Source organism: Desmodus rotundus, chromosome 1 (genome assembly GCF_022682495.2).
Source record: "Desmodus rotundus isolate HL8 chromosome 1, HLdesRot8A.1, whole genome shotgun sequence".
Taxonomy (NCBI): Eukaryota; Metazoa; Chordata; class Mammalia; order Chiroptera; family Phyllostomidae; genus Desmodus; species Desmodus rotundus.
In genome coordinates, this window is record NC_071387.1 from 113,401,921 (window position 1) to 113,427,443 (window position 25,523).

General features: G+C 39.7%; 2 protein-coding genes across 2 annotated transcripts in view; one reads left to right on the forward strand and one right to left on the reverse strand.

The window, feature by feature from the left end:
- Positions 1-25,523, reverse strand: part of SEPTIN14 (septin 14) — a 93,715-nt gene that overhangs the window by 61,066 nt on the left and 7,126 nt on the right. The window contains exons 2-3 of the mRNA XM_024571567.4: positions 24,947-25,073; positions 24,140-24,206 (exon numbers count right to left, since the gene is read on the reverse strand). The gene's annotated coding sequence lies outside the window, so the exon portion shown is untranslated. The remainder of the gene's footprint in view (positions 1-24,139; positions 24,207-24,946; positions 25,074-25,523) is intronic.
- Positions 1-25,523, forward strand: part of ZNF713 (zinc finger protein 713) — a 55,395-nt gene that overhangs the window by 19,491 nt on the left and 10,381 nt on the right. Inside the window, exons 2-4 of the mRNA XM_024571568.3 lie at positions 7,751-7,839; positions 15,746-15,872; positions 16,742-16,834. Of these exons, the coding sequence (XP_024427336.2) occupies positions 7,753-7,839; positions 15,746-15,872; positions 16,742-16,834 (307 nt within the window). The 5' untranslated portion in view covers positions 7,751-7,752. The remainder of the gene's footprint in view (positions 1-7,750; positions 7,840-15,745; positions 15,873-16,741; positions 16,835-25,523) is intronic.

Below are 25,523 nucleotides of genomic sequence, written 5' to 3' on the forward strand. Positions count from 1 at the left end.
ATTGTTCTTAACTTCAATGTCTCTGGTTATATTTTGTTTGCTTTTTTCTTTTGTTGATTATGTTCCAGTCAAAGGTGAGATCATATGGTATTTGCCCCTCACCGCCTGGCTCATTTCACTTAGCATAATGCTCTCCAGATCCATCCAGTTATGTTTCTTAATTCTTGTGCATTTTCTCCCATTCTCCCTCTTCTCTCTCCCCACTGATTACCCTCCATGTGATCTCCATTTCTATGATTTTATTCCTTTTCTAGTTGTTTAGTTTTTTGTTTTGTATTTTTTTTTAAAGTTTTAATTTCTTTCTTTTTTTTTATTGTTATTCAATTACAGTTGTATGCCTTTTCTCCCCATTTGTTTTGTATTTTTATATTCAGTTGTTGATAGTTATGAGTTTGTTGTTATTTTACTGTTCATAGTTTTGATCTTCTTTTTCTTAAATAAGTCCTTTAACATTTCATATAATAAGGGCTTAGTGAAGGTGAACTCCTTTAGCTTTACTTTGGGAACCACTTTATCTGCTCTTTCATTCTAAATTGTAGCTTTGCTGGATAGAGTAATCTTGATTGTAGGCCCTTGCTTTTCATCACTTTGAATACTTCTTGCCAGTCCCTTCTTGCCTGCAAAGTTTCTTTTGAGAAATCAGCTAAGTCTTATGGAAACTCCTTTGTAAGTAACTCTCTTCTCTTGCTGCTTTTGAGATGCTCTCTTTATCTTTACCCTTTGGCATTTTAATTATGATGTGTCTTGGTGTGGTCCTCTTTTGGGTCCAACTTGTTTGGGACTCTCTATACTTCCTGGACTTGTATGTTTATTTCCTTCACCAAATTAGGGATGTTTTCTTTCATTATTTTTTCAAATAAGTTTTCAATTACTTGCTCTTCTTCTTCTTCTTCTTCCCCCTCCTCCTCTTCCTCCTCCTCCCCCTCATCCTCCTCCTTCTCCTCCCCCTCCTCCTCCCCCCCATCCCTACAATTCAGATGTTGGCATGTTTGGAGATGTCCCAGAGTCTTCTTATTCTCTCCTCATTTTTTTTAGTTCTCTGAGCATCCTTATTACTAGTGTTTTGAACTCTGAATCTGATAGGTTGGCTCTCTGTTTTGCTTAGTTCTTTTTCTGGAGTTTTGATCTGTTCTTTCTTTTGGGCCATAGGACTTGGTTTCTTTAATTTGGCAGCTTCCCTATGTTTGTTTCTGTGTATTAAGTGGAGCTACTTTGACTCCCTGTCTTGCCACCACTGAGGTGATGCAGACTCCATCCAGCAGGGTCCGTATGTTGTGGGTGCAATGAACAAATTCACACAGACTACAAAGTCCTGTGGAGAAAAAGGGATGGCGCAGCCACTCTCTGAGAGAGAGAGAGAGAGTACCTCAACCCTTGCCTCCACAGGCTTTTATTGCTTTCTAATAGCATATATCAAAGAAGGTTCCCATTCATTATGCTCAGATTTGCTTTAGGTGATTACTTTTTACAGATAACAAAGGAAAGGATGGTACTGATTACTTCTTACAGATTAACAAGGAAAATATGTTGCAAATGTGAGGGAATAAGAGTAATTGGTGTGGTTACACTCTGTCCTTGGGAGAATTAGAACAGACTTCAGGAAGTTACTTTAAAGATATGCAGTAAACATTTACAGCTTCAGCTCAGGGTGAGGGAGTTTTAGCAAAAACAAGCCTCAAAGCAGCCTAGGTATAATGCAGGCCTGGTTTTCCCACAGAAAAGCCAATCCATGGGTCTGGCTCCTATGTGCTGACTCGCACCTGTCAGTTTTCCGATAGGGCTGGGCTACATTCCCCATTGCCAAGTGGACTGGTTTGCTATACTGTTACAGGCAAAGCCTTAGGTATTCTCCAGGTTAGGGCAACCAATTTACCGATTTGTGGTCCTGTATGTGGGGGAGGGGCCAGAGAGGGAACAGTGCCACTTGGTTGGCTCTCACCCTGTTTTTAGTCACTTCTTCTTCCCCTATGCAACTGGCACCCTTCTAGCTGCGGCCATGGTTCTGAACCCCAGACTGTGAAGTTCCTTTACATGGACACTTCTGAGAGACTGGTGGATTCTTCTACTTCCAATCCTCTGCTGGTTTTTACAGTCAGAAGTTATGAGGCTTTATTTTCCTGGTGCTGGAATCCTAGGGTGTATGGTGTGGCCTGGGGCTGGAATTGCTTGCTCCTCAGGTTTCCCTCTGGGTTTTTATCCACCACACACATGAATGTAGGACCACCTGCTCTGCCAGCTTCCACTGCCACTGCCTTGCTGCTGCCATACTGCACCTTCTTTGCCCCTCCTTCCTGACAGGATGAATATTTCTTCCTTAAATCCCTGATTGTCAGACTTCCATACAGTTTGATTATCTGACAGTTCTGGTTGTTTTTAGTTTGAGATTAGTTGTAATCCTTTTTGTTGTTGTGCAAGGAGGTGAAGCACATCTGCCTACACCTCCATCTTGGCTGGAAGTCTATCAAGTGCTTTTTCTGCATCTATTGACATGATCATGTGGGTTTTTTACCCTTTATTTTGTTTATGTACTATACCACATTTATTGATTTGCAGATGTGTACTACCTTGTATCCCTGGAGTACATTCCACTTGATCATGGGGTATGATCTTTTTGATGTACTGCTGTATTCGGTTTGCTAATGTTTTTTTTTTAATTTTTATTGTTATTCAATTACAGTTGTGTGCCTTTTCTCCCCATCCCTCCACCCTACCCCAGCCAAACCCACCTCCCCTGTTTGCTAATGTTTTGTTGAGGGTTTTAGTGTCAGTGTTCATCAGGGATATTGGCCTATAATTTTCTTTCTTTGTAGTGCTTTTATCTGGTTTTGGAATTAGGATAATGCTGGCCTCATAAAATGAGCTAAGGAGCTTTTCTTTCTCTTGAAGTTTTTGGAATAATTTGAGAAGCAGAAGTGTTAGGTCTTATCAGAAAGTTTGGTAAAATTCACCTGTGAAGCCATAAGGCCCAGGATTGGGAGTTGTTGTTTTTATTACTGCTTCAATTTCGCTAGTTGTAATCTGTCTATTCAGATTCTCTGATTCTTCCTGAATTTTTTGGAAGATAGTATGATTTTAGGAATTTATCAGCTTCGTCTAGGTTGTCCAATTTGGGAGCATATGGTTGTTCATATTTTCTTACAATCCTTTTTATTTCTTTGGCATCAGTTGTTGCCTCTTCTGTTTCATTTGTGATGTTTTCTAGTCCATTCAGCTACCCTTTGATTTGATTGTAGCTTTTAAGCCGTATACATTTAAAGTGATCATTGATAGGTATGTATTTGTTGATATTTTATTTTTAACTATTTCCTGTATTTTTTCTTTTTCTTCTAAGATTGTATTTATTTTTAAAGATATGGGAAGGGAGGCAGAAAGATAGGGAGAGGAACATCGATATGCAAGAGATGCATCAATTGGTTGCCATTCACATGCCCCCAAGGGCCCCCAAGTGGGGACCCAGCCCACAACCCAGTATGTGCCCTGACAGGGAATGAAACCAGCAAGCTTTCAGTTCACAGAACAGCACTCAATCCACTGAGCCACATCAGCCAGGGCTCTTCTTCTTTTTAAAGAAAACCTTTTAACATTTGTTGCAGTACTGGTTTGGTGGTAACAAATTCCTGTAGCTGCTTATAGTCTGGGAAGCTCATTATTTCTTCTTGGATTTTAAATGATAGCCTTGCTGGGCAAAGTCCTTGCTTTTCATCACTTTGAATATTTCATGACATTCCCTTCTGGCCTGAAATGTTTCTGTTGAGAAATCAGATGACAGTCTAACCAGAGCTTCCTTGTAGATAACTACTTGATTTTCTCTTACGCTTTTAAGAGTTTCTCCTTGTTTTTAATCTTTGCCATTTTAATTATGATGTGTTTTGGTGTGGCCTCTTTGAGTCCATCTTGTTTAGGACGCTCTGTGCTTCCTGGACTTGCATGTCTTTTTTCTTCACCAGGTTAGGGAACTTTTCTGTCATTATTTCTTCAAATGGGTTCTTGAACCCTTGCTCTCTCTCTTTTTCTAGTATTGCTATGATGTAGGTGTTGTTATGCTTCTTGAGTTCCTTAAACTATCCTCATTTTTTAAAATTATTTTTGCTGCTCTGATAGGGTATTTTTTCTACCTTATCTTCCAAATCTCTGGTTTGATCCTCTGCTTCATCTAACCTACTGTTTATTCCTTCCATTGTATTATTTATTTCAGATATTGCATTCTTTATTTCTGACTGATCCTTTTTTATGTTTTCTATGCTGTTTATTTTTATGTCTTTTTTCATGCTGTTGAGCATCCTTATAATTTTTACTTTGAACTCTATGCCTGATAAATTGCTTGCCTCCACTTCATTTAGCTGTTCTTCTGGAGAAATCTCTTGTTCTTTCATTTGGTGCCTATTTCTCTGTCTTCCCATTTTGGCTGTCTCCTTGTGTTTCTATGTTTTAGGTAGATCTGCACAGACTCTGGCACAGACCTATGTCAGACACTTCTGTGACTGGCCCTGGGTAACCTATTTGGAGCTGTCAGTGATCCACAGCTTGTGGCTCACTCTGTTGGGTCTGGGCGCATACAGGAAGAACCAACCTGTTCACCAAGGCCAGCTTTTACCAGCACTGTTCCTGGGGGTAGTGGTCAGCTAAAATCTCAAAGGACCCAGAGATACACCTCTGCCTTCAGGCTGTCTGTTAGGCATAATCACTGAAAGAATCTCTGGCTGTACTCCTCAGCAGGGCTTAAGCTCCACAGGGTGGGGTAAGAGAGATACCTCCTGGTGGGGCTATTGCTTCCTCCACCCCAGTCTGGTACTGCATGGATGGGAGTGTGTTGTCTGCTGAGAGAGATGGATTCTGTAGTATGGGCAGATGACTGAGCACAGGGATCCTGGTAGCTGACCTTCAGCTCTCTCCCCAGAGCCAGCAACCCCGACTCTTTATGTAGCTGTAGCCTGCTTTGTCCTCTCTCCACCAGAACCCAGGGTAAGTGACTTCAAACAAAATTGTATGTTTGCCCTTTAAGAGGGTATCTGCATCTATAGCTGTCTCTTACTGGCAGACAGACACCCTACTGCTTTTCACAACCACTGTTATGTGGGCCATCTTCCAGGCTCTGTGCTCTAGGCTGGGGAGCCTGTCTTGGGGTTTAGACCTGCACACTTCTCAGGGGGAACCCCCAGCCACTGAACTATCCTTCCAGAACTTCAACTGCCACCCATGGGAGTCCTGCCTGCCCTCTTGTGCCTTCACACTTATATGATTTCTTCTGTAAGTCCTTGGTTATACAGGTTCTCTCCAGCTAGTCTTCAGTTGGTCACTCAGGATGACTTTTTATAAATAAGTTGTAATTCCAGTTTGGTCCTAGAAGGAGGTTAGTATAGCTTACCTCTACTCCCCTGCCATCTTGGATCCCTCCCTTAAAGTGCTTTTAAATGTCTCCTGAAAGGCCTGCCCCTTATGAACTGATTATAAAATGTTAGATTTACGCCATGTCTTGGGCAGTGAATGGCTTCCTTACCTAACAGGGCCATTCTACTAGAACTGCAGTTTCTTTTTTTTTATTATTAGTTATCAGAAATGGATTCATTTTTTATTTCTCTCACTAGATTTTGAGTGAAGTTTTTCAGGCCAACTTTTGTGTACAGAAAAAGAATATATTCTTTCATGATTATTAGAAAATCAATACATTTCACTCTGTTGTTGGTGTTGCTAAAACTCACTGGGGAAGGACCATTTGTTTTCTATGCTAAGAAGGGAGTAGGAAAGGATTGTGCTAAAGTTTGTTGTAGTTGATCTATACATCTGTAGTAGCATCTATACATCTCTGCTTTTGGTAATACATGAATCTGAGAAATTCTAAAAATGCTTTTTGATTCCTTTAAAGAATTCCACACTGCCTTTCAATCCAGTGATCCCACTGCTGGGACTATACCCTAAGAATCCTCAATCACCAATTCAAAAGAACCTACGCACCCCAATGTTCATAAGCAGCATTATTTACAATAGCCAACTGCTGGAAACAGCCTAAGTGCCCATCAGTAAATGAATGGATCAGAAAACTGTGGTACATTTACACAATGGGATACTTACAGAGAAGAAAGAAAGAAGGAGCTCCTATCCTTCATGGCAGCACAGATGGATCTGGGGAGCATTATGCTCAGTGAAATAATCCAGGGGTGAAAGACAAATACCATATGATCTCACCTATAAGTGGAACTTAATCAACAAAACAAACAAATGAGCAAAATAGAACCAGAGACTTGGAAATAAAGAACAAACTGACGGTGACCAGAGGGAAAGGGGAGGGGAATAATAGGCGAAAGAAGGGGAAGGGGCAAGCAAAGGAACACGAATAGAGGTGAGCAATGGGGAAAAAGGTGGGACAACTGTAACTGAACAACAATAAATTTTTTAAAAAAAGAGTTCCACATCCTACTGTGCTCTATCTTCATGAATAAATAATTGATATGTCCATTTACAGACTATAGATCCACAGGTGACTCAAACAGCTGGGTTTTTTATGCTTATTCTGGTGCATGTCATTACAGGTGCTCAACTTGAAATTGTATCTACAACATCCCTGCCAGGAGACAGATTTGAAGTCATAGTGAAATATGTACATGATGGAGGGATGCTTTTTGTTTTAAAAGAAAAAGTAATAGCCAACTTGAACAAAGCAATATTCTGAGTGTCTGGCTGGCTGCCTCATGGGAGCAGAAATCATTCTTATTGCTATCCATTGGTTCCTGGGACTCTCATCAGATATGAGGCACCTTTAATACTTGGGAGTGACTGCTCCCCATAAGGCACTGAAAAATCAGGTTTCAGGGACTGACATGGATACTGAAGCTATTAGTACTGGTACATTTCCTGACTGTCCTGCTGGAAGTGAACAAAACTTTGGTGACATTACAACTTAAGAACTGCAAAGTGTACTAATCCTAGTGGAGGACTTCATCCAGGTACTCAAAAAAGGTGAACATTCTCAAAAAATGAAAAGAGTAAAATCTCCTTTGTATATTAGAAGGGTCATCTTAAAGAGAGCAGAGGAGAAATCTCAGGAATTTGAGCTTGGGACTGAATTTATCCCCTTAAAGAGTAAGAATAAGTCCTCAATAGAGGTTCTCTGCATCACCTCATCTCAGGGGTTCTCATCTCCCTCTCAGAATCACCTGAATGCTTTAGAATTTAAAATGCTGTTGCCCATACCATTTAAAATTTTTTTTATTGATTGATTTTTAGAGAGGACGGGGAAGGAAGGGAGAGAGAGAGTGAGAGAAAGAGAGAGAAACATCGATTTCTTGTTCCACTTACTCATTCATTCACTGGTTACTTGTATGTGGGTTCCCATATGAACCCACAACCTTAGTGTATGGGAACAACGCTCTAACCAACTGACCTACCCAGCCAAGGCCTCACACCAATTTTAATAACATTGAATTTAACCAAATCTCTGGGAACATTGGCATCTTTTTAAAATTCCCCAAGTATGAAGCTAGGGCTAAAAATCACTCAGCTCTCTTGAACTTCCTATATACCACAATAAGTGGAGTTGTACCACAGAAGAGAGAAGTCCTGCATTAAATTCCTCAATGTAATAGAAGAATAAGAATGTCACAGTTAAGTCATCCAACCTTTAAAGCTTATGTCTTTGAAGACTTCTCTCTAAACTGTCTGCCATCCTAACCCAAAGCAAAAGCTCCAAGTTTTGGGTTCAACCTTAATACATTAGGGTGCATTGACAAGATTCTTTTTTTCTTCTTTTCCCCAGTTATGCCTTCTCAGAATGCTATACTTTCTAAGGAAGGGAACATGGAAAAGAAGGAAATGAATGATGGATCACACATAGTCAGGTCCCAGGTAAGTTTAGCTATACTCTTCTCTAAAATGCTATTATAGTTCTCAGAATGTGAGCACTGTTATTTTTCAATTCTCAGAAGTGCTAAGCCCCCAAATGCCAAAGCCCTTGAAACTCTTGTGACAGATAATAATCTCTATTGGATGTTTCCTATTCACCTTATTAGCCCCTTTATAGCTCTCTTCCTATCCAGCATTTTTACCAGTCAAGTCCTCATGTCGGTGCTAGATGTTGTAACGGAAAGAAAAAAAGCCATAGACTGTCTTATAGTCACCCTTCACTTAAACAGCTCACCAGAATTCAAACAACACTGTAAACAATGAATGATGCCCAGGTCACTGTGACTGCTTGGAACTAATGGCACTATTAAGCATGCCTGAGGACATCTCCTGCTACAAGTTCATTTTTATCCAGAACCTGTTATATCTTTTCCAAAACCTGTTAAGCCTGTTGTTACAAGTCTGTAATTTGATTAAGTGTTATTATGTAAACTGAAAAGATGTAACTTTGTTTCTATGAAAACTAGTTGGATGTTTTGGAAAGATTCGGTAAATGCTATTTTTTAAAAATTGCTATCAAATTAAGTGTGAGCAAAATTGTAAAACACTGATGGAAAAATTATAAAAACCTCAGAGGATTCTACACCTAAATTATTTCCTAAGCGTCATTTGCTTGTTCCACTTTAATAAAACAGAAACTGATGAATTATGGATATGGACACTCAGTCATTAAAATCACTCTCATAGAAAAAGCTTAGCTTTACATCAAAAGATGAGCCAATGAATATGCATGTATATATTTTAAATTAAAATAAAATGTTTGATACGTTTTATGGATCTCTAACCAGAGTTTTGCTTAACACACTAGACATCAGTCTTAGTTGCTTCATGTAGGAAAACTTCTATTATTCCAAATTCTATGAGGTAATCATTATATGTACATAGCAAATAAACTCATTGGAGATTTTTAAAACTCTGTGTAACACCATATTCAAAAAGTGTAAGTATAATGTTGGATGCTGCTTTGCATGTGAAAGACAACAAATACAAGAGGTACTCAGCCCTGGCTGATGTAGCTCAGTGAATGGAGGGCTGGCCTGCAAACCAAAGGGTCACCTGTTTGGATTCCCAGTCTAGGGCACATGCCTGGGTTCTTGACCAGGTCACCAGTAGGGGGACTGTGAGAGGCAACCATACATTGATGTTTCTCTTCCTCTCTTCTTCCCTTCCCCTCTCTCTAAAAATAAATAAATAAAATCTTTTTAAAAAATTGTTTTTCAAAAAGATGTACTCAGACAAGTGTTAAATCTGATTGAGACTGAAGGGATGAGGGAAGGCTTCATGAAGAAGGTACAATTTGAATTTGTGCTGATATCAGGTAGGGTTTGGATTTGAGAGAAAACTAAACCATTGCCGACAGGAAATAATACTTGAGTAAGAGCTGAGGCAATAAGGAGACCGTCGGCTAGAGCTGAGCATCTATTTGGTACATTAGTGCTTTGGGATCCTTGGTCTGCAAGGAATAGATTCATTCAGTTTATTTTTTTTAATTGATTTTTTAGAGAGAGAGATGTTTTAGAGCAAAACATTGATTTGTTGTTCCACTTATTTATGCATTCATTGGTTGACTCTTATGTGTGCCCTGACTGGGGATCGAACCCACAACCATGGTATATCAGAATGATGCTCTAACCAACTGAGCTACCTGGCCAGGGCATCATTCAGTTAACTCTTAATTTTAAGGGTCCCACAGACAGGAGTAAAAAGACACTGAGAACTAATTTGGCACATGTTCCTCTTGGCATTCTAGCCAGAGAAGTTTGTTTTAATTTTCCAGAACCACTTATTGTGTTAAGAAAGAAAATGGTTCATTCATTCAACAAATATTTTTTGAGCAGCTACTGTGTGTCAGAAATTATGCTTGGCATTAGATATACATCCATGAGCAAAACTGACATGGTCCTAAACCCAAAACCCTTACAGTCTGTCTAACAGAAGCAGACATTCAGCAAATATACTAGTAAAATTGATATGTGTATTATACAAAATAAAGACTAAGGTGCTATGAATGTACACTAGCAAATCAGGGAAGAATTCTTGGGGAAGCAAAATTTAACATGAGATGTGAAGGATATATAGAATTTATAAAAGGAAGTGGAAAAGAGCACTTTAGGCATGTGGGAAATAGACATCAAGTATAAAAACCACGGGTATATATGAGAAATTAAAAGAAGGCCAGTGTGGTTGGAGCGGAAGGAGGGAGAGAATCACTGAAGGTAAGCTTAGAGAAGCATACAGGGGCCAAATATGCAGGGCGTTTGGCCATGAGAAGTTTGGGGTTTATTCTAAGTGCAGTGAAAAGCCCTTGAGGGAATTTAAGCAAGATAGTAACATAGTAAGTGACTGAATTCCACTTAAAAAAATCACCCTGGGGTGTACTATGTAATGAGTGAACTTGTGAGAGGCAAGAATGGAAAGGGGAGAGAACTACCTAGGGAGTTATCACACTTCTGTATTCTAGAAGACAGAAAACGGTAGCTTAAAACTAGAAGATGGGGAGAAATACATGGCTTTGACAGCTTTGCTTTGGGAAATAGCAGGTATTAGCAAGAAGGGTAAATGCAAAGGAAGAAAAAAGATGATTTCAAAAAAATGTATCCCAGGAAATGGCAGGGTAATGATAAATCAGATTATGTCACTCCTGCTCAAAATGTGTAGTAGATCCTTTTTCACTCAGAGTAAAAGCCAAGGTCCTTATGATGGCCCAAATAAGTCCTACACTGCTGAATCTGGACCTTTCTGACGTTGTCATTTCCTTCCCCCCTTGCTCACTACACTCTAGCCAGCCTGGCCTCATTCTTCTTCCCTGACTATGCCACACACACTGTTGCTGTAGGACCTTTGTACTAATAACTTTTCAAGTCTTTCCTCAGATGTCACCTCCTCAGTGGCATCTACTTAATATTGTTTTTTAATTATTTAAATGTATGAGAGTCTTTCCCATTACAAACTGTAAAAAGCTGAAAAGCAAGCATTATATTATGCACGTTTGTACCATGTTTGGCCGTGTCTAATGCGCAACCACATTTTTGTGCACATTATACACAGGATTATTATTTCCATGTATAATGCGCATCCTTATGTTTCTCAAAAATTTGGGCAAAAAAGTATGTATGATACTTGGCAAAATACAGAATGTCTGTCTTGAAAGATGATAGAAAGACAGGTACCAATTGTTGTTTCAAAATTTCTTTTTAATAAATTTTATTGATTATGTTATTACAGTGGTCACATTTTTTTCTCCCCTTTATTCCCCTCTGCCCTGTACCCCTCCTCCCACCAGCATTCCCCTCCTTAGGTCTTATCCATGGGTCATACATGTAAGTTATTTGGCTTCTCCATTTCCCATACTACTCTTAACCTCCCCATGTCTATTTTGTACCTACCATTTCTGCTTCTTATTCCCTGTACCTTTTCCCCCATTCTCCCCACCCCACCTTAGGAGGAGAATTCTTCTTCCTTTGTTCGGTTCTCATTGAATGTTTCTTTCTTCCTTCTGCTCCAACCATTGATTTGAAGTCCTGGTTTCCTTCCTGTCACTGTTGGTTCCCTGTACATTTTCCTTTATTTCACTTTTCATAGCCTTCATTTTTTCCTCCATTTTGTGACCATACTCAACCATTTCTGTGAGCATCCTGATTACCATTGTTTTGAACTCTGCATCTGATAGCTTGGCTATCTCTTCATCACTTAGTTGTATTTTTTCTGGAGCTTTGGTCTGTGCTTTCATTTGGGCCATATTCCTTTGTCTCGGTATACCTGTTACATTGTAAGGAGTGGAGCCTTAGGTATTCACCAGGGCAGGGCAACCCATATTGTTGCATTGTAGTTCTCTGTGTGGGGGAGGGATCAGAGAGGGAATAATGCTGCCTGCTTGGCTCTCAGCCAACTTTCAGCCACTTCCCCCACTACCTACAACCAAATTGGGCCTGATTCCTGGCCTATCTGGTGCTGATTCCTGGGTCGGTATTTTTGTGTATGTTCTAGGACCCTGTGGGTGTCTCCAATGAACTTTCCTGTGAGGCTGGGAGTTTTTCCCACTGCCACAACCCCCACAGGTTTTTTTCAGTTAAAGGGTTTGAGGCTTTAGTTCCCTGCACTGGAACCCTAGGTTTCCTGGTCTGCCTCACTCCCCAGTTGTTCTTCCCGGTTTATCCGCACACAAATGTGGGACCACCTGGTCTGCCAGCCACCACCTCTCCTGGTCCACCAGCTTCCCCCTTGCCCCGAGTCCTCTCCACCCAACTGCCAGTTACACCCCTCCTACCAATCTGGATGAATGTTTCTTCTTTAACTCCTTGGTTGTTGGCCTTCCATACAGTTCAATTTTCTGGCAGTTTTGGTTATTTTTTGTTTTTAATGTGTTGTTGTCCTTCTTTTGGTTGGTTGTGTGAAGAGGCAAAGTGTATCTGCCTATGCCTCCATCTTGACTGGAAGTTATGTTGTCTCAAAACTTTTGACTTGGATTGCTCAGAGCTCTGAAGACTGCTAGCACAACAGCTTAGACATCCTAATGTCCGTATAGCATTAATACATAAAGTTACATTTAGAAATGGGTATGGAGTTGTGTGTGTGTGTGTGTGTGCGTGCACTCATATATATATATATATATATATCATTGTATACATACCTCTGTCTTCCAGATACAACCACTGAGAGGGCCTAGAAACAATGATACTCCAGTAGCATTGAACACGTCTCATGTCCAGTCCCTGGTTCCTAAGTGCCATTCTACATTCAAAGAGAGCAGACATAGCCACTCGGTATTTGACCAGCAGAGCAGAACATGACATATTGCAACCCTGTAGATACTCTGGTTGGAAGAAGAACCACTCAGTATTTGACCATTGAAAGGACTCAGGGATCCTTGAAGAAGTGGCTGGCTCCAAGCTTGGGGCCAAAAAGCACAAGACGAACTTTTAAAGAACATTTTCTTCTCTCTCTAAAAAGTAAAAGAAATGATAAAAAATGATAGGGACATGTCAAAAGGAAACAGGAGTAAGCTTTAAGGGGCTCCTACTGGCTAAACGTAGGATAATCTAAGCATTAAAAGAAATAGTGGTAATAAATATTTATTATTTATTGAATAAAAAGTATGTATATCCATCTGATATAAATTAATGAATTAATGAGAAGTGAAATGTCTTCAGCACAGTAGAAAGCCAACTAAAACTACACAAAGAATAATGGAAATTGAACCATTTAGTTCAATAAGCACCAATAAGCACCATTTAGCAACCATCATAATTACCATTGATTCAGGCAAGAATTATCAGTGGATGCTAAAACTAGTGGATGAAAGTTTGAGGAGGAGCAAAATATTTACAGAGTTACAGGAGGAAGTAGTGATTTTCTAGTGGAAATTACTGGAGACAACCACCTTAAGCAAATTATCAAAATTAACATTGCCAGTAATGGAACTAGTCAACAATGTGTGCCTCCTGATATGATTCACTGAGAACCCAGCATCGCCCTGATATACTCTTCCTGCCAGAAGTGCACAGTGTGAATCTGTTCAGGAGGAGACATTAGACAAGCCCAAATTGAGGTTTATTCTCAAGATAATTAGCCTGCACTTTTCAAAATCGCAGTGTTGTGAAATACAAAGAAAGGCACGGAAACTGGTACAGATTAAAGGAGACAAAAGATACATGACAACCAAATGGAGTGTATGACCTTGAATTTTCTTGTTATAAAAGACATTATGACAACATTTAGTGGAATTTGAATAATTGTATAGTCCTGACAACAGTACTGTACCAGTGTTAATTTTCTGATTTTCATTTTGTACTATTATTATAGGAGAATTCCGTGTTTTTTCAGAAATAAATACCAAATTTTTCAGTATCATGCCTGCTAGGGGTATCATGCCTGCAACTTACTGGTAAATGGTTCGGAAAAGTTATAGAAAGAGGGAAGAAGGGAGAGGAGAAGGAAGAATTTGTTTCATTAGTCTTGCAACTTTTCTTGAAGTCTGAAATTATGTCCAAATTTTTCACATTTAAAAAGCAATAATGAAGTAGCTCTCTCTGTCCTAATAAGTCTGAGATGGAAAAATTTCCAGCATTAATTGTTAAGTTAAAAAACAGCGTATAGCCTTGGCTGGTGTGGCTCAGTGGATGGGGCACTGGCTTGCAAACCAAAAGGTGGCTGGTTCAGTTCCCAGTCGGGGCACGTGCCTGGGTTGCAGGCCAGGTCCCTAGTTGGAAATGTGCGAGAGGCAACCACACATTGATGATTCTTTCCCTCTCTTTCTCCCTCCCTTTCTCTAAAAATAAATAAATAAAATAATTTTAAAAAACAGTGTATAAAATGTTACCTTTGAGATAAAAATAAAAAGTGACAAGTAATAATCCATATTCATATTTTCATAAAGAATAATTCTGGAAAAATACAAAAACTCTAAGTAGTGATTATCCATTGGTTGTAGGAGCAGGACAGAAATGAAAGAAGCCTGAGAGAGATGACTTTGACTAAATCATTTTAATATGTTTTTGTTTCTATACCATATTAATATACTATCTACCTTAAAATAGAATTCAAATAAGGATATGAAAATAAAGAAAAAAGAACAGAAGAAACAGGGAACAAGTGTAAGATCATTAGAAAGAATAGAAGGAAGGAGAAACTATAGGCAAGGTACTGATTAAACCAGCCAAAAAAGAATTACAGATGTGGATATTAAAGGATGTAAACTGTAATTCATAATTTTCCTCACCCTGGTGCTTAAGAAGCATGGGGAAAATTGAATGGAGATTAGAAATAAAAATCACGGAAGGAAAGATATTACAGAAGCAGGAAAGACATCTCTGTGGTATGATGGAAAGAGCATAGGCTTTAGAATAAGATGAGATTCTGTTCCTGCCATTTACTAGCTGTGTGTCCTTGGATAAATTAATTTCTTCCAGCATCAGTGACTCATCTGTAAATTGCCCACATCATTGAATTATAATATATTTTAGAAAGAGATGTTATCAAAACATGAAAATTAATTTAAATGAAATGTCAATATTGTACTTAAATATTGAATCTTAACTTACGGGAAAGAGCACTTAGAACACCACGCTCTACTCATTCTGAAGAACTGAGGAGTTATTGTACCGATGAAGTGGGTTGTATGAGGGGTGGTGTTAGGTAGTAAAGGTGGAGAAAGAGGTGTATATATTGGTTGTGCATCTATGTCTGTAAGTCTGCATCTCTTAGAACAAAAGGATTATTTAAGAAGCATTGATAATGGAAGAAAAGTAGCAGTTACCCTTTTTTATTTGATGTTCTTACCTGTTTCACGGCAGTTTCTCTCACTGATCTCAACATGTATCATGTACCTTCTACTCTTAACCTGTTTGCCCGTGTTGCTTTCATTTTGGGTTTTTTCTTAACTGAATTTATTGGGTATAACCCACTGAAATATCCTCTCTCCTCTTCTGTCCAAAGCTTAAAAAGTTTTAAGGACCACACAAGATACACTAAATCAATACCTTTCACTGTTTCAATATATCCTGAATTCTATCATTTCTGAAATCATATAGCATGAATTTCCCATTTCTGTTTTTTAATTGTTTGGATGATATGAGATTCTTTTCCCTGCAACAGATTATAAAAAGCTTAAAAGCAAGCATTATTTCATGCATGTTTTTATATATGTCTTGAAAGACATTAGCAAGACAGGCACTGATTGTTGTTTAAAAATTTTTAACCTAGATTATTACTCAGAGCCCTGAAGACTCTCAGCATAAAAGCTGCTTAGACATCCTAACCTTTGTCTACTGCTGTACCTTTGCCCCTTCCCCTAAGGGCTCCAGTTAAAAAAAAATTATCTGGCTGAGCAGGCATGGACTTGATGTTTCAGGAGTCACTGACATTCCAGGATGTGGCTGTGGACTTCACCAGAGAGGAGTGGGACCAGCTGTACCCTGCTCAGAAGAACCTCTACCGAGATGTGATGCTGGAAAACTATAGGAATCTGGTCGCACTTGGTATGGGTTGTTGTGTCCTTCTAAAATTGGAAATCATTCTGACGGGTTTACAGTAGTCCCCCCTTATCTGCAGGGAATGCCTGCAACCATGGATTGTACTGAACCCTATATATACTATGCTTTTTCCTGTTCATACATACCTATGATAAAATTTAATGCCTTTTCCATCTTAACTAAGCACTTACCACAAACTCCAGCCATAACTTTTGTGGTTTGAGGTACAGTAGCAAAACTAGCACTAATTTCTTTTTTCTTCACAATTTCATGGATAGAAGATGTGTTCTTACCATAGATCTAAACAACCTCAGTATATAATTTTCTTCTCTCCTTATTAAGTTGAGAACTTTGACCTTTTTACTTAAAAGAAGCATTTTATGCCTTCTATTTGGCATATCTGAATTGCAAGCATCACTACTCTTGTGCTTTGGGGTCATTATAATGTAAAATAAATGTTGCCTGAACACAAGCACTTGGATACTAAGACAGTCGATCTGATAACCAGGAAGGCTACTGTGAGACTAACTAGACTGGGGCCAGTGTCCAGCATATCTACAATGGTGATATGCCGGACAGAGGGATGATGCCCTTCATGGATGGGATAGAGCGAGATAGAGCAGGATTAGCACCATTACTCTGTACACAGATCAGAAAAGTGTATGGGACTCAAGCTGACCTTCTTTCCTAATACCAGATGATGACTATTGTATACTAATCTTCCATTTCTTTGCTTAGGGCAGGAGATGGCTTAAATAAATAACTTAGGTTGGTCATAAAAATAAAGACTAAAAATGTTTGGAAATGAGTTCTAAGAGAAATTTTTTTTTGTTTCCAGTATAAACTTCTGAGATACATTTTTTTCCCATGAATAGGGCATCAACTTCATAAGCCAGAGGTGATCACTCAATTGGAAGAAGAAGAGCAGTGGATGATGGAAAGAAACAGCCCACTGGACACTCATGCAGGTGAGAAGCAAGCACCTTGGTATTTGCTACTGGGTGAAGGGAAACTGTCACTTTTGAAATACTCAACTGGGTGTTCTCCTAATATCTCTCTGGGATTTAAAGGATACTGAAGATTTTTTTAAAATCTGGTCCATATTTGACTTTTCCCCAAAGAGGAAATGGCGTTCTTATTTTTCTGATTAAACAAGTAATATATACTTATTATTTTAAAATTTACACAACACACAAGTTATTTTGAAGGTATTAGTTAGATGTCCATAAATATTTTGATGTTGCAGATCTCCACATAACACTTTCTATTTTTTATTCACACATTCTCTCTTGGTATTCTCTAAATCTTTCTTTTCCATATCAAAAATCCTCTGTCATTTTTACCTACTTTTCATTTTTTCTTTTTCCTTTCGTTATCAAACTCTTTAAATTTGTCTGAAAGCCATAGTCTTGGTTCTTATTCTCATGCTCACCTTTGTGAAATTACTTACTTGGTACTAAAATTGTTTTCTTGGAGATTACCACTGACTTCCTTCCAGTCCTATCCAGTGGCTAAAAAACCATAGTTACTGTCTCCTATGACCTTGTACTTAACTGTGTTGACTTTACTTTTTTGAAATTTTCTTCTACCCTGGCTTGTGATACACACTGTACTTGCCTCTTTCAGCTTTTCTCCTGTATCTTTACCTGCTCCTGTACTACCTTCTCTCCCTCTTTAGTCTTCTAGAAGTGTGTATTTCTATGGACTTAGTGTTCCATTCTGTAGTACAATGCTTTTAAGTAGCCTTATATGTCAGTTTCTTCCATTTCTATATTTCTTGTCTAAGTATTTCACCCACATTCTCTTTCCAGATTTTAGGTTATATTTTTATTTATGAATGTCATGCTATTATTAAATTAAGTACTAGATTTCAGAACTTGGATCTGTTGGCTTTATACTCACTCCTTTAAAACATTTCACTAAATATGAGACTTCTTGACCAAAAGAAACCCTCCATAGTTCCCTAGTGTTAGCATAACACCTGCAATGCTCTGCCTGGGTTATATCAGCAAAGAGTTGACTGCTGCATGTATGTTATACTGCACTCTGGTTGATTAAGCCACGCTAACCTGCCCCATCTCTGTCTAATTTCCTACTCTGATTCTTTGTCCTGGCACTTTGTTTCATCATTTGGACTTGGTTTTGTTTCGTTCAAACTTCTGCTTTTTCAATTAGACTTAGACTTGGCTGTCCTTCTTGCTTTTAGTGCTCTAGATTATCTTAGGCAGGAAACTTTGTTCCTATTTCAGTCTCTTTGAACCTGAACTTTGGCCTGACCGGTGCTGGCATTCCATGGGTAGAGGCTAATAATGAAAACATTTTTGTCAGGAATCCCTAGCACTTTCCTTGACAACAGTAGGTGACATTATTTCTATGAACCTCCACACTTTGAATCCCAGCAAGTAGGAAACTAAAGAAAAGAAATTAAAAACTCCCTTCTCAGGTGAATTGTCAGGGTAGGCACCTACAGCAGAAGTCAGAGCTGTTCCATCCGATGGGTACATACGCTACCATGTATAGGGTCCACACCGTCTCCCATTATGGCCCTACCCACAGATGACCCTCACCTAGAGAAAGTAATTGCTAAGTTAAGAAAATTTCCAGATATCATTATGCATGTATATGTGGATACCCAAAGCTCTTGGTTCATACCTCAGCTTGAACAACTGATTTTTTTCACATCCTCCTTGTCAGGGACAGGCAGGCTAGCAGTCTCCCCCAAGGAGGCTACTTGTGTTTTTGCATTATCCTGAGAGACATAATCAGTGGTTCTTCTGATGAGAATGTGGAAAACAGTTATGTTTATCAAAGAACACATAGAATGATCTGGCTTTTCTGACCTAATTCTGATGTATTTTCTGGGGTATTACCTGCCTCATTGTTGTTAACATCTGTTGATATTTATTTATCTAGAAATCTCTTCCTAGCTAAGATGAGATCTAGAAAGTGTCCAGTGGATTTATCAACAAAGAGGTTAATAATTATATTAACAAGAGAAATGACAGGGAACTGATTAGAAGAACAATCAACTTGTACATTGTCAAGTGAAGAGAGGTAAAAAAAAATGTAGAGCTAGTATGTACACAGTCTTCTCACAAGACGCTAGAATGAGAAAGGAGGACAATAAAGAGGATATTTGCTAGAATAAGAAGGCAGTGTCAAAAGAAGATTGTTCTAAGCAGGAATAATTTTAGCTTGTTTATAATGCCGCAGGGAAGGAGTCGGTAGAAAGGGTAAGGCGAAATAGATATGAAAGATGGATCACGGTTCTAGAAGACATGGGAGTGGGATCGGAGATAAAGAGATTAGGGTGATTTTGTACAGAAATAAGTTTGTCCGTGGCAAATTTGAGGAGTTCACACATGGTGATTTTTATTCCCTTGGCAAAGTGGGAGGCAAGGTCCTCTGTTGAATGTAAAGGAATTGGTAGGCCAAGGAGAGATCTTGAGGAGCACTTGCTGTAGCTTACTAAGGTCAATGGAAGCTGATCAAAGAATAGTAAAGGGATTACTGAGCAGCTTCAGGGACCCAAATGAGATTTTTCTCTATATATGTGGTTTCTAATTTCCATGTGTATGTCACTTCTCCTGTTGTATTCAGCACTGGAATAGGTTTGTAGAGCCTAAGTTGAGGGCATGTTTGACTAGTAGAACTAACGGAGGAAAACTGTGAAAGCGAATTAGTTAATTCAAGTGGTTTGACATAGAATCCAAGAAGTGACAAGGAGTAAATAAGGTCTGAAGAGGACTGAAAACTGAAAGACAACAAAAGAACCAAAGAAATGGAGATCTAGATGAGGTCTACAAGCAAGTAGAGTGTGAATAGGGCATGAGTATACTCACTGGGCAGGAAGGCATGACACTGAGTTTGAGATTTCTTAAATGGAGCAAAGTTAGAGTATAACTGTGGAGCCAGGTAAGTATATTGTTGAAGAAAAGTGAAGGTAAATGAACAAACAACTACCAGTTAGAAAAATAAGATGGAAAAGAAGAGCCTCATTTAATAACAATTAAAAGGAGTGCTCTCGGGGGTCCTGGGATCTGTCTCTTGCTTCAACAGGGTTTGGACGGAACAGACCTAGGGACGCCCCTCCTTCCAACCACCCTCCATCTTCTTTTTTAGTCACCATCTTCGAAACCACCTCAGCCTTTCTCAGCCTCCGAGACCAGCCGGCAGCGGTTTTTCGACCTTAATTCTTCACTGCCAAACAACCATGAGCTCCCAAATTCGCCAGAATTATTCCACTGAGGTGGAGGCAGCGGTCAACCGCCTGGCCAACCTGCATCTGCGGGCCTCCTACACCTACCTCTCTCTGGGCTTCTATTTTGACTGAGACGATGTGGCTCTGCAGGGCGTGGGCCACTTCTTCCGAGAGTTGGCGGAGGAGAAGCGCGAGGGCTCTGAGCGTCTCTTAAAGCTGCAAAACCAGCGCGGTGGATGCATTCTTCTCCAGGACGTGGCGAAGCCTTCCCAAGATGAGTGGGGTAAAACTCAGGAAGCCATGGAAGCAGCCTTTGCCTTGGAGAAGACCCTGAACCAGGCCCTTTTGGATCTGCATGCCCTGGCTTCTACCCACGCAGACCCTCATCTCTGTGACTTCCTGGAGAACCATTTCCTGAATGAGGAGGTGAAGCTCCTCAAGAAGATGGGCAACCACCTGACTAACATCCGCAGGCTGGGTGGCTCCCAGGCTGGGATGGGAGAGTATCTCTTTGAAAGGCTCACCCTCAAGCACGACTAGGAAGCCTTTGGAGCCCAGAGGCCTTCAAGGGGCCCCTCTGCATTTCCCTGGTATCTGGCTTTTGCCTGAGCCAGTGATAACCCCGAAACCCCACCCTGGAACCCTCTCCCATGCCTTGGACCAAATGGAAACAATAAAGCGTTTTGCAGCAAAAAAAAAAAAAACAATTAAAAGGATAAAACATCTAGAAATAAATGTTCAACAAGAAATGTAAATACATCCATGCTGTCGCAAAGGGCAGGAGCTCCTTCTTTCTGCTGCATACTATTCTGGAGAGCATTATGCTAAGTGAAATAAGCCAGGCGGTGAAAGATAAATAACCATATGATCTCATCTATAAGTGGAACCTAATCAACAAAACAAACAAGCAAGCAAAATATAACCAGAGACATTAAAATTAAGAACAAACTGACAGTAACCAGAGAAGAGGTGGGAAGGAGCAATGGGAAGGCTTTTCAGGAATGTGTATAAAGGACACATGGACAAAACCAAAGAGGGGTAGGATCAAGGGTGGGGAGTGTGGATGGCTATGGTGGGGAGGAGTGGGAAGTAGAAAATGAAGACAACTGTACTTGAACAACAATAAAAAAAAAGTGTGCAATACACGTGAGGAAAACCTTAAGACACTTCTGACAGACACATAAATGAATTTGACAAAATGGACATACCAAGGTGTCAGTGGCTCTACTTTACATTATAATGTAACCTCATAAAAAGAACCTACAAGATTTGGGGAGGATCTAGGTAAGTTCATTCTAAAGTTCACATGAAAAAACCAAAATTCAAAAATAATCAGGACTTCCGGACAAGATGGAGGCGTAGATAGACACACTGTGCTTCCTTGCACAACCAAAAGAAGGACAACAACAAATTTAAAAACAAAAAACAACCAGAACTGACAGAAAATTGAACTGTATGGAAGTCTGACAACCAAGGAGTCGAAGAAGAAATATTCATCCAGACCAGTAGGAGGGGTGGAAACGGGCAGCCAGGTGGAGAGGACTCTAGCCAAGGCAGCAGCTGGAGGACCTGGGCAGGCAAGGCGGCAACTGATGGACCAGGTGAGGCAGCAGCTGGCGGACAGGGCTGTCCCACATTTGTGTGCAGATAAACTGAGAGGAACAACTGGGAAGCAAGATAGACCATGCAACCCAGGGTTCCAACATAGAGAAATAAAGACTCAAAACCTCTGACTCGAAAATACCTGTGGAGGTTGAGGCAGCAAGAGAAACTCCCAGCCTCACAGGAGAGTCCATTGGAGAGACCCACAGAGTCCTAGAATGTACACAAACCCACCCACTCGGGAATCAGCACCAGAAGGGCCCAATTTGACTATGGGTTACAGAGGAAATGACAGAAAACTGGCAGAGATCCGAGCAAGGAGCACTGTTCCCTCTCAGACCCCTCCCCCACATATGCATCTCAATGCATTGAAGTGTATTGCCCCACCCTGGTGAATACTTAAGGCTCCACCCCTTACTATGTAACAGGAGCTCCAAGACAAAAAAAAAAAGGCCCAAATGAAAGAACAGATCAAAGCTCCAGAAAAAGTACTACTAGATGTCGAAGAGATAGCCAACCTATCAGATGCACAGTTCAAAATGCTAGTAATCAGGAAGCTCACAGAATTGGTTGAATATGGTCACAAATTAGAGGAAAAAATGACGGCTATGAAAAGTGAAATAAAGGAAAATGTACAGGGAACCAACAGTGATGGGAAGGAAACAGGCACTCAAATCAATGGTTTGGAGCAGAAGGAAGAAAGAAACATTCAACCAGAACAGAATGAAGAAACAATAATTCAAAACAATGAGGAGAGTCTGAGGAACCTCCAGGACAACTTTAAATATTCCAACATCCGAATCATAGGGGTACCAGAAGGAGAAGAGGAAGAGCAAGAAATGGAAAACTTATTTGAACAAATAATGAAGGAGAACTTCCCCAATCTGGCAAAGGAAATTGACTTCCAGGAAGTCCAGGAAGCTCAGAGTCCCCAAAAAGTTGGACTCGAGGAAGCACACACCAAGGCACATCATAATTACATTAGCCAAGATAAAAGATAAGGAGAGGATCTTAAAAGCAGCAAGAGGCAAGGAGACAGTTACCTACAAAGGAGTTCCCATAAGACTATCAGCTGATTTCTCAAAAGCAACCTTGCTGGAAAGAAGTATTTGTAGTCATGAAAGTCGAGGACCCACATCCAAGATGACTCTATCCAGCAAAGCTATCATTTAGACTGGAAGGGCAGATAAAGTGCTTCCCAGATAAGGTCAACTTAAAGGAGTTCATCATCACCCAGCCCTTATTATATGAAATGTTAAAGGGACTTATCTAAGAAAAAGAAGATAAAAAATATGAATAGTAAAATGACAACAAACTCACAGGTATTAATAACCAAACCTAAAAAAACCCAAAAACAAACTAAGCAAACAGGAACAGAATCACAGAAATGGAGATCATATAGAGGATTATCAGCAGGGGAGTGGGACAGGGAGGGGAAAAAGGTACAGGGAATAAGTAGCAAAAATGGTAGGTGGAAAATAGACAGGAAGAAGTTAAGAATAGTATAGGAAATGTAGAAGCCAATGAACTTACATGTACGACCCATGGACTTGAACTAAAGGGGGGCAATGCAGGTAGGAGGCAGGTTGTGCAGGGTGGAGGGGAATACAGCAGGGGAAATGGGACAATTGTGATAGCATAATCAATAAAATGTATTTAAGAAAAGACAAGTGACAATAAATATTGGGGGAAATATTTGTCTTCATTAGAGAGAGATGGAAATGGAACAGTGAGATAACAGGTTTCATTCCTTACATTTGGAAATTAAAATTAAGTAAATGTCAATATGTTTGAGAGCATAGCAAGTCACACATTCTTGTTATGTGGGGGAGGTCAATGACTGCCAATCTTCCCCAAAGCAGGTTAGTCACATATGCTAAGACTTACTATTGTTCTCTTCTCTCAGAAGAAAGTGTGGGAGATGAGGCCTGTTACCTCAGTGTTTTATTTGCCTTTCTTCCTAAGGAAGATGAATATTTTCCCTAATGTTTATTGTTACTTGTCTTCTTTTTTGAATGGTCAACTTATGTACCACTATGCTGTATACCTCAAACTAAGCAACATAACATTGAATGTAAACTGTGATTGAAAAAAATAAAAATAATAAAAAATTTTTAAATCAGAAAAATTCTGAAAGGAAGAACAATAAGGGAGGATTATCCCTACAGATAATATGCAGTAAAACTTCATGAATTAAAACAAAGCAGACCTACTGAACAGAATAGAAAATCCAGAAATAGGCCCATATACATGCAGGAGTTTAGTTTTTGATGTATGATGTGATATGATGTGATATACAACACAATATATGATATATGACATGACATGATAAATGTAATTATTTCAAATTACGATGGAAAGGTAGAGATCTTAATAAATGGTGTTGAGACAATTTATATTAAAAATGTAGACCTTTTAATAAATAGTGGGTAGCCATCTGGAAAGAGATAAAATTGTATCCATAGCTTACCCCTTAAACTGAGACAAATTCCAAAGGTGTCAGAGACTTCAAATGTCAACATGAAACCATAGGAGACCTGGAAGAAAACACAAGAGAAATCTGTTTTATTTTAAGTATTTTTTTATTGATTATGCTATTAGAGTTTCCCCAATTTTTCCCCCTTTATCCCCCCTCCACCCTGCCCCCTTAACCCCCCTGCATTCCCCCCGCTTAGTTCATGTCCATGGGATGTACATATAAGTTCTTTGAGTCCTCTGTTTCCTATACCATTTTTTATCTCTTCCCATCTATTTTATGCCTACTAATTATGCTTCTTCTTCCCTGTACCTTCCTCCCCCATTCCTCCCTTCCCCCCCCCACTGACCTCCCTCTGTGTGATGTCCATTTCTCTAAGTCACTTCCTGTCCTGGTTGTTTGCTTAGTTTTGGGAATACACAAGAGAAAACTTTTGTAACCTTAAAACAGGGAAGTCTTTTTTCTGACTATGATGAAAAATTTAGAAGCCATTAAAAAAGATTTATATATTCGATACACACAAATCCCAAAGTCTGCATGGTACAGAGTAATAAGCAAAGAAAAAAGATAAATAGAAATGGGGGAAATATTTGAACAGCATCTCCACATGTTCCTGTGTGTGTGGCTTGATCAGTGCCTACCCTCCTTTAAGAGCAGTTGCAGACATGTCTACTGCATAAGGACTTAGGTTAGGTGAGAAGCTGGGCAAACAGACTAGAGTTTGTGCTTCGAAACTGCTTTGAAGCCCAAGATAATCCTTGTCTCAGTCTGGAGTCTAAGGCCCTGTCCCCTGGTACCCACCTGGAATGTCGATAGGCAGCCTGTGGTTGAAGATCTGATGTGTGTTCAGGGGGCCCACAATAGGGGAGCAATGCCTGCACAGTCCATGCACAGTCAGTCCTCCTGGGTCAGTCAGTAGGTGGCAAGTCTGTAACCAGCAGTAGGAGTTTTCACTTCATAAATTACATAAATGTCTAACCAGTGTGCTGTGCACCTGAAATGCTAAGTTGGAAAGAATATCTAAGGAAATGGACAATATTTCAGGTATGATGTCAATGGAAAAATCTGCTTGGCAAGTAAATTTGTTTTGTAAAATATATGAATATGTTAATATATACATAGAAAGAGTAGCAGATTATCATAATTTCAAAAATGGAGTTTCTCCTTTTCCCTCAAAAAGGCAAGCCACCGAAAGAATGAAATCAACAAAAACGGCCATGAGCATGTTGGTCAGGCTGCGTGTTTCCAGGGATAAACAGACGTTCTGGAGGCTAGGCCTTAGGGAATGAGTGCCCTGACCTCTGCTCCCAGGCGGTGGGGGCCTAGAGCTGCATACTTCCTGCAGCTCCAGGAGCTAGCTCTGCAGCCTACAGACACT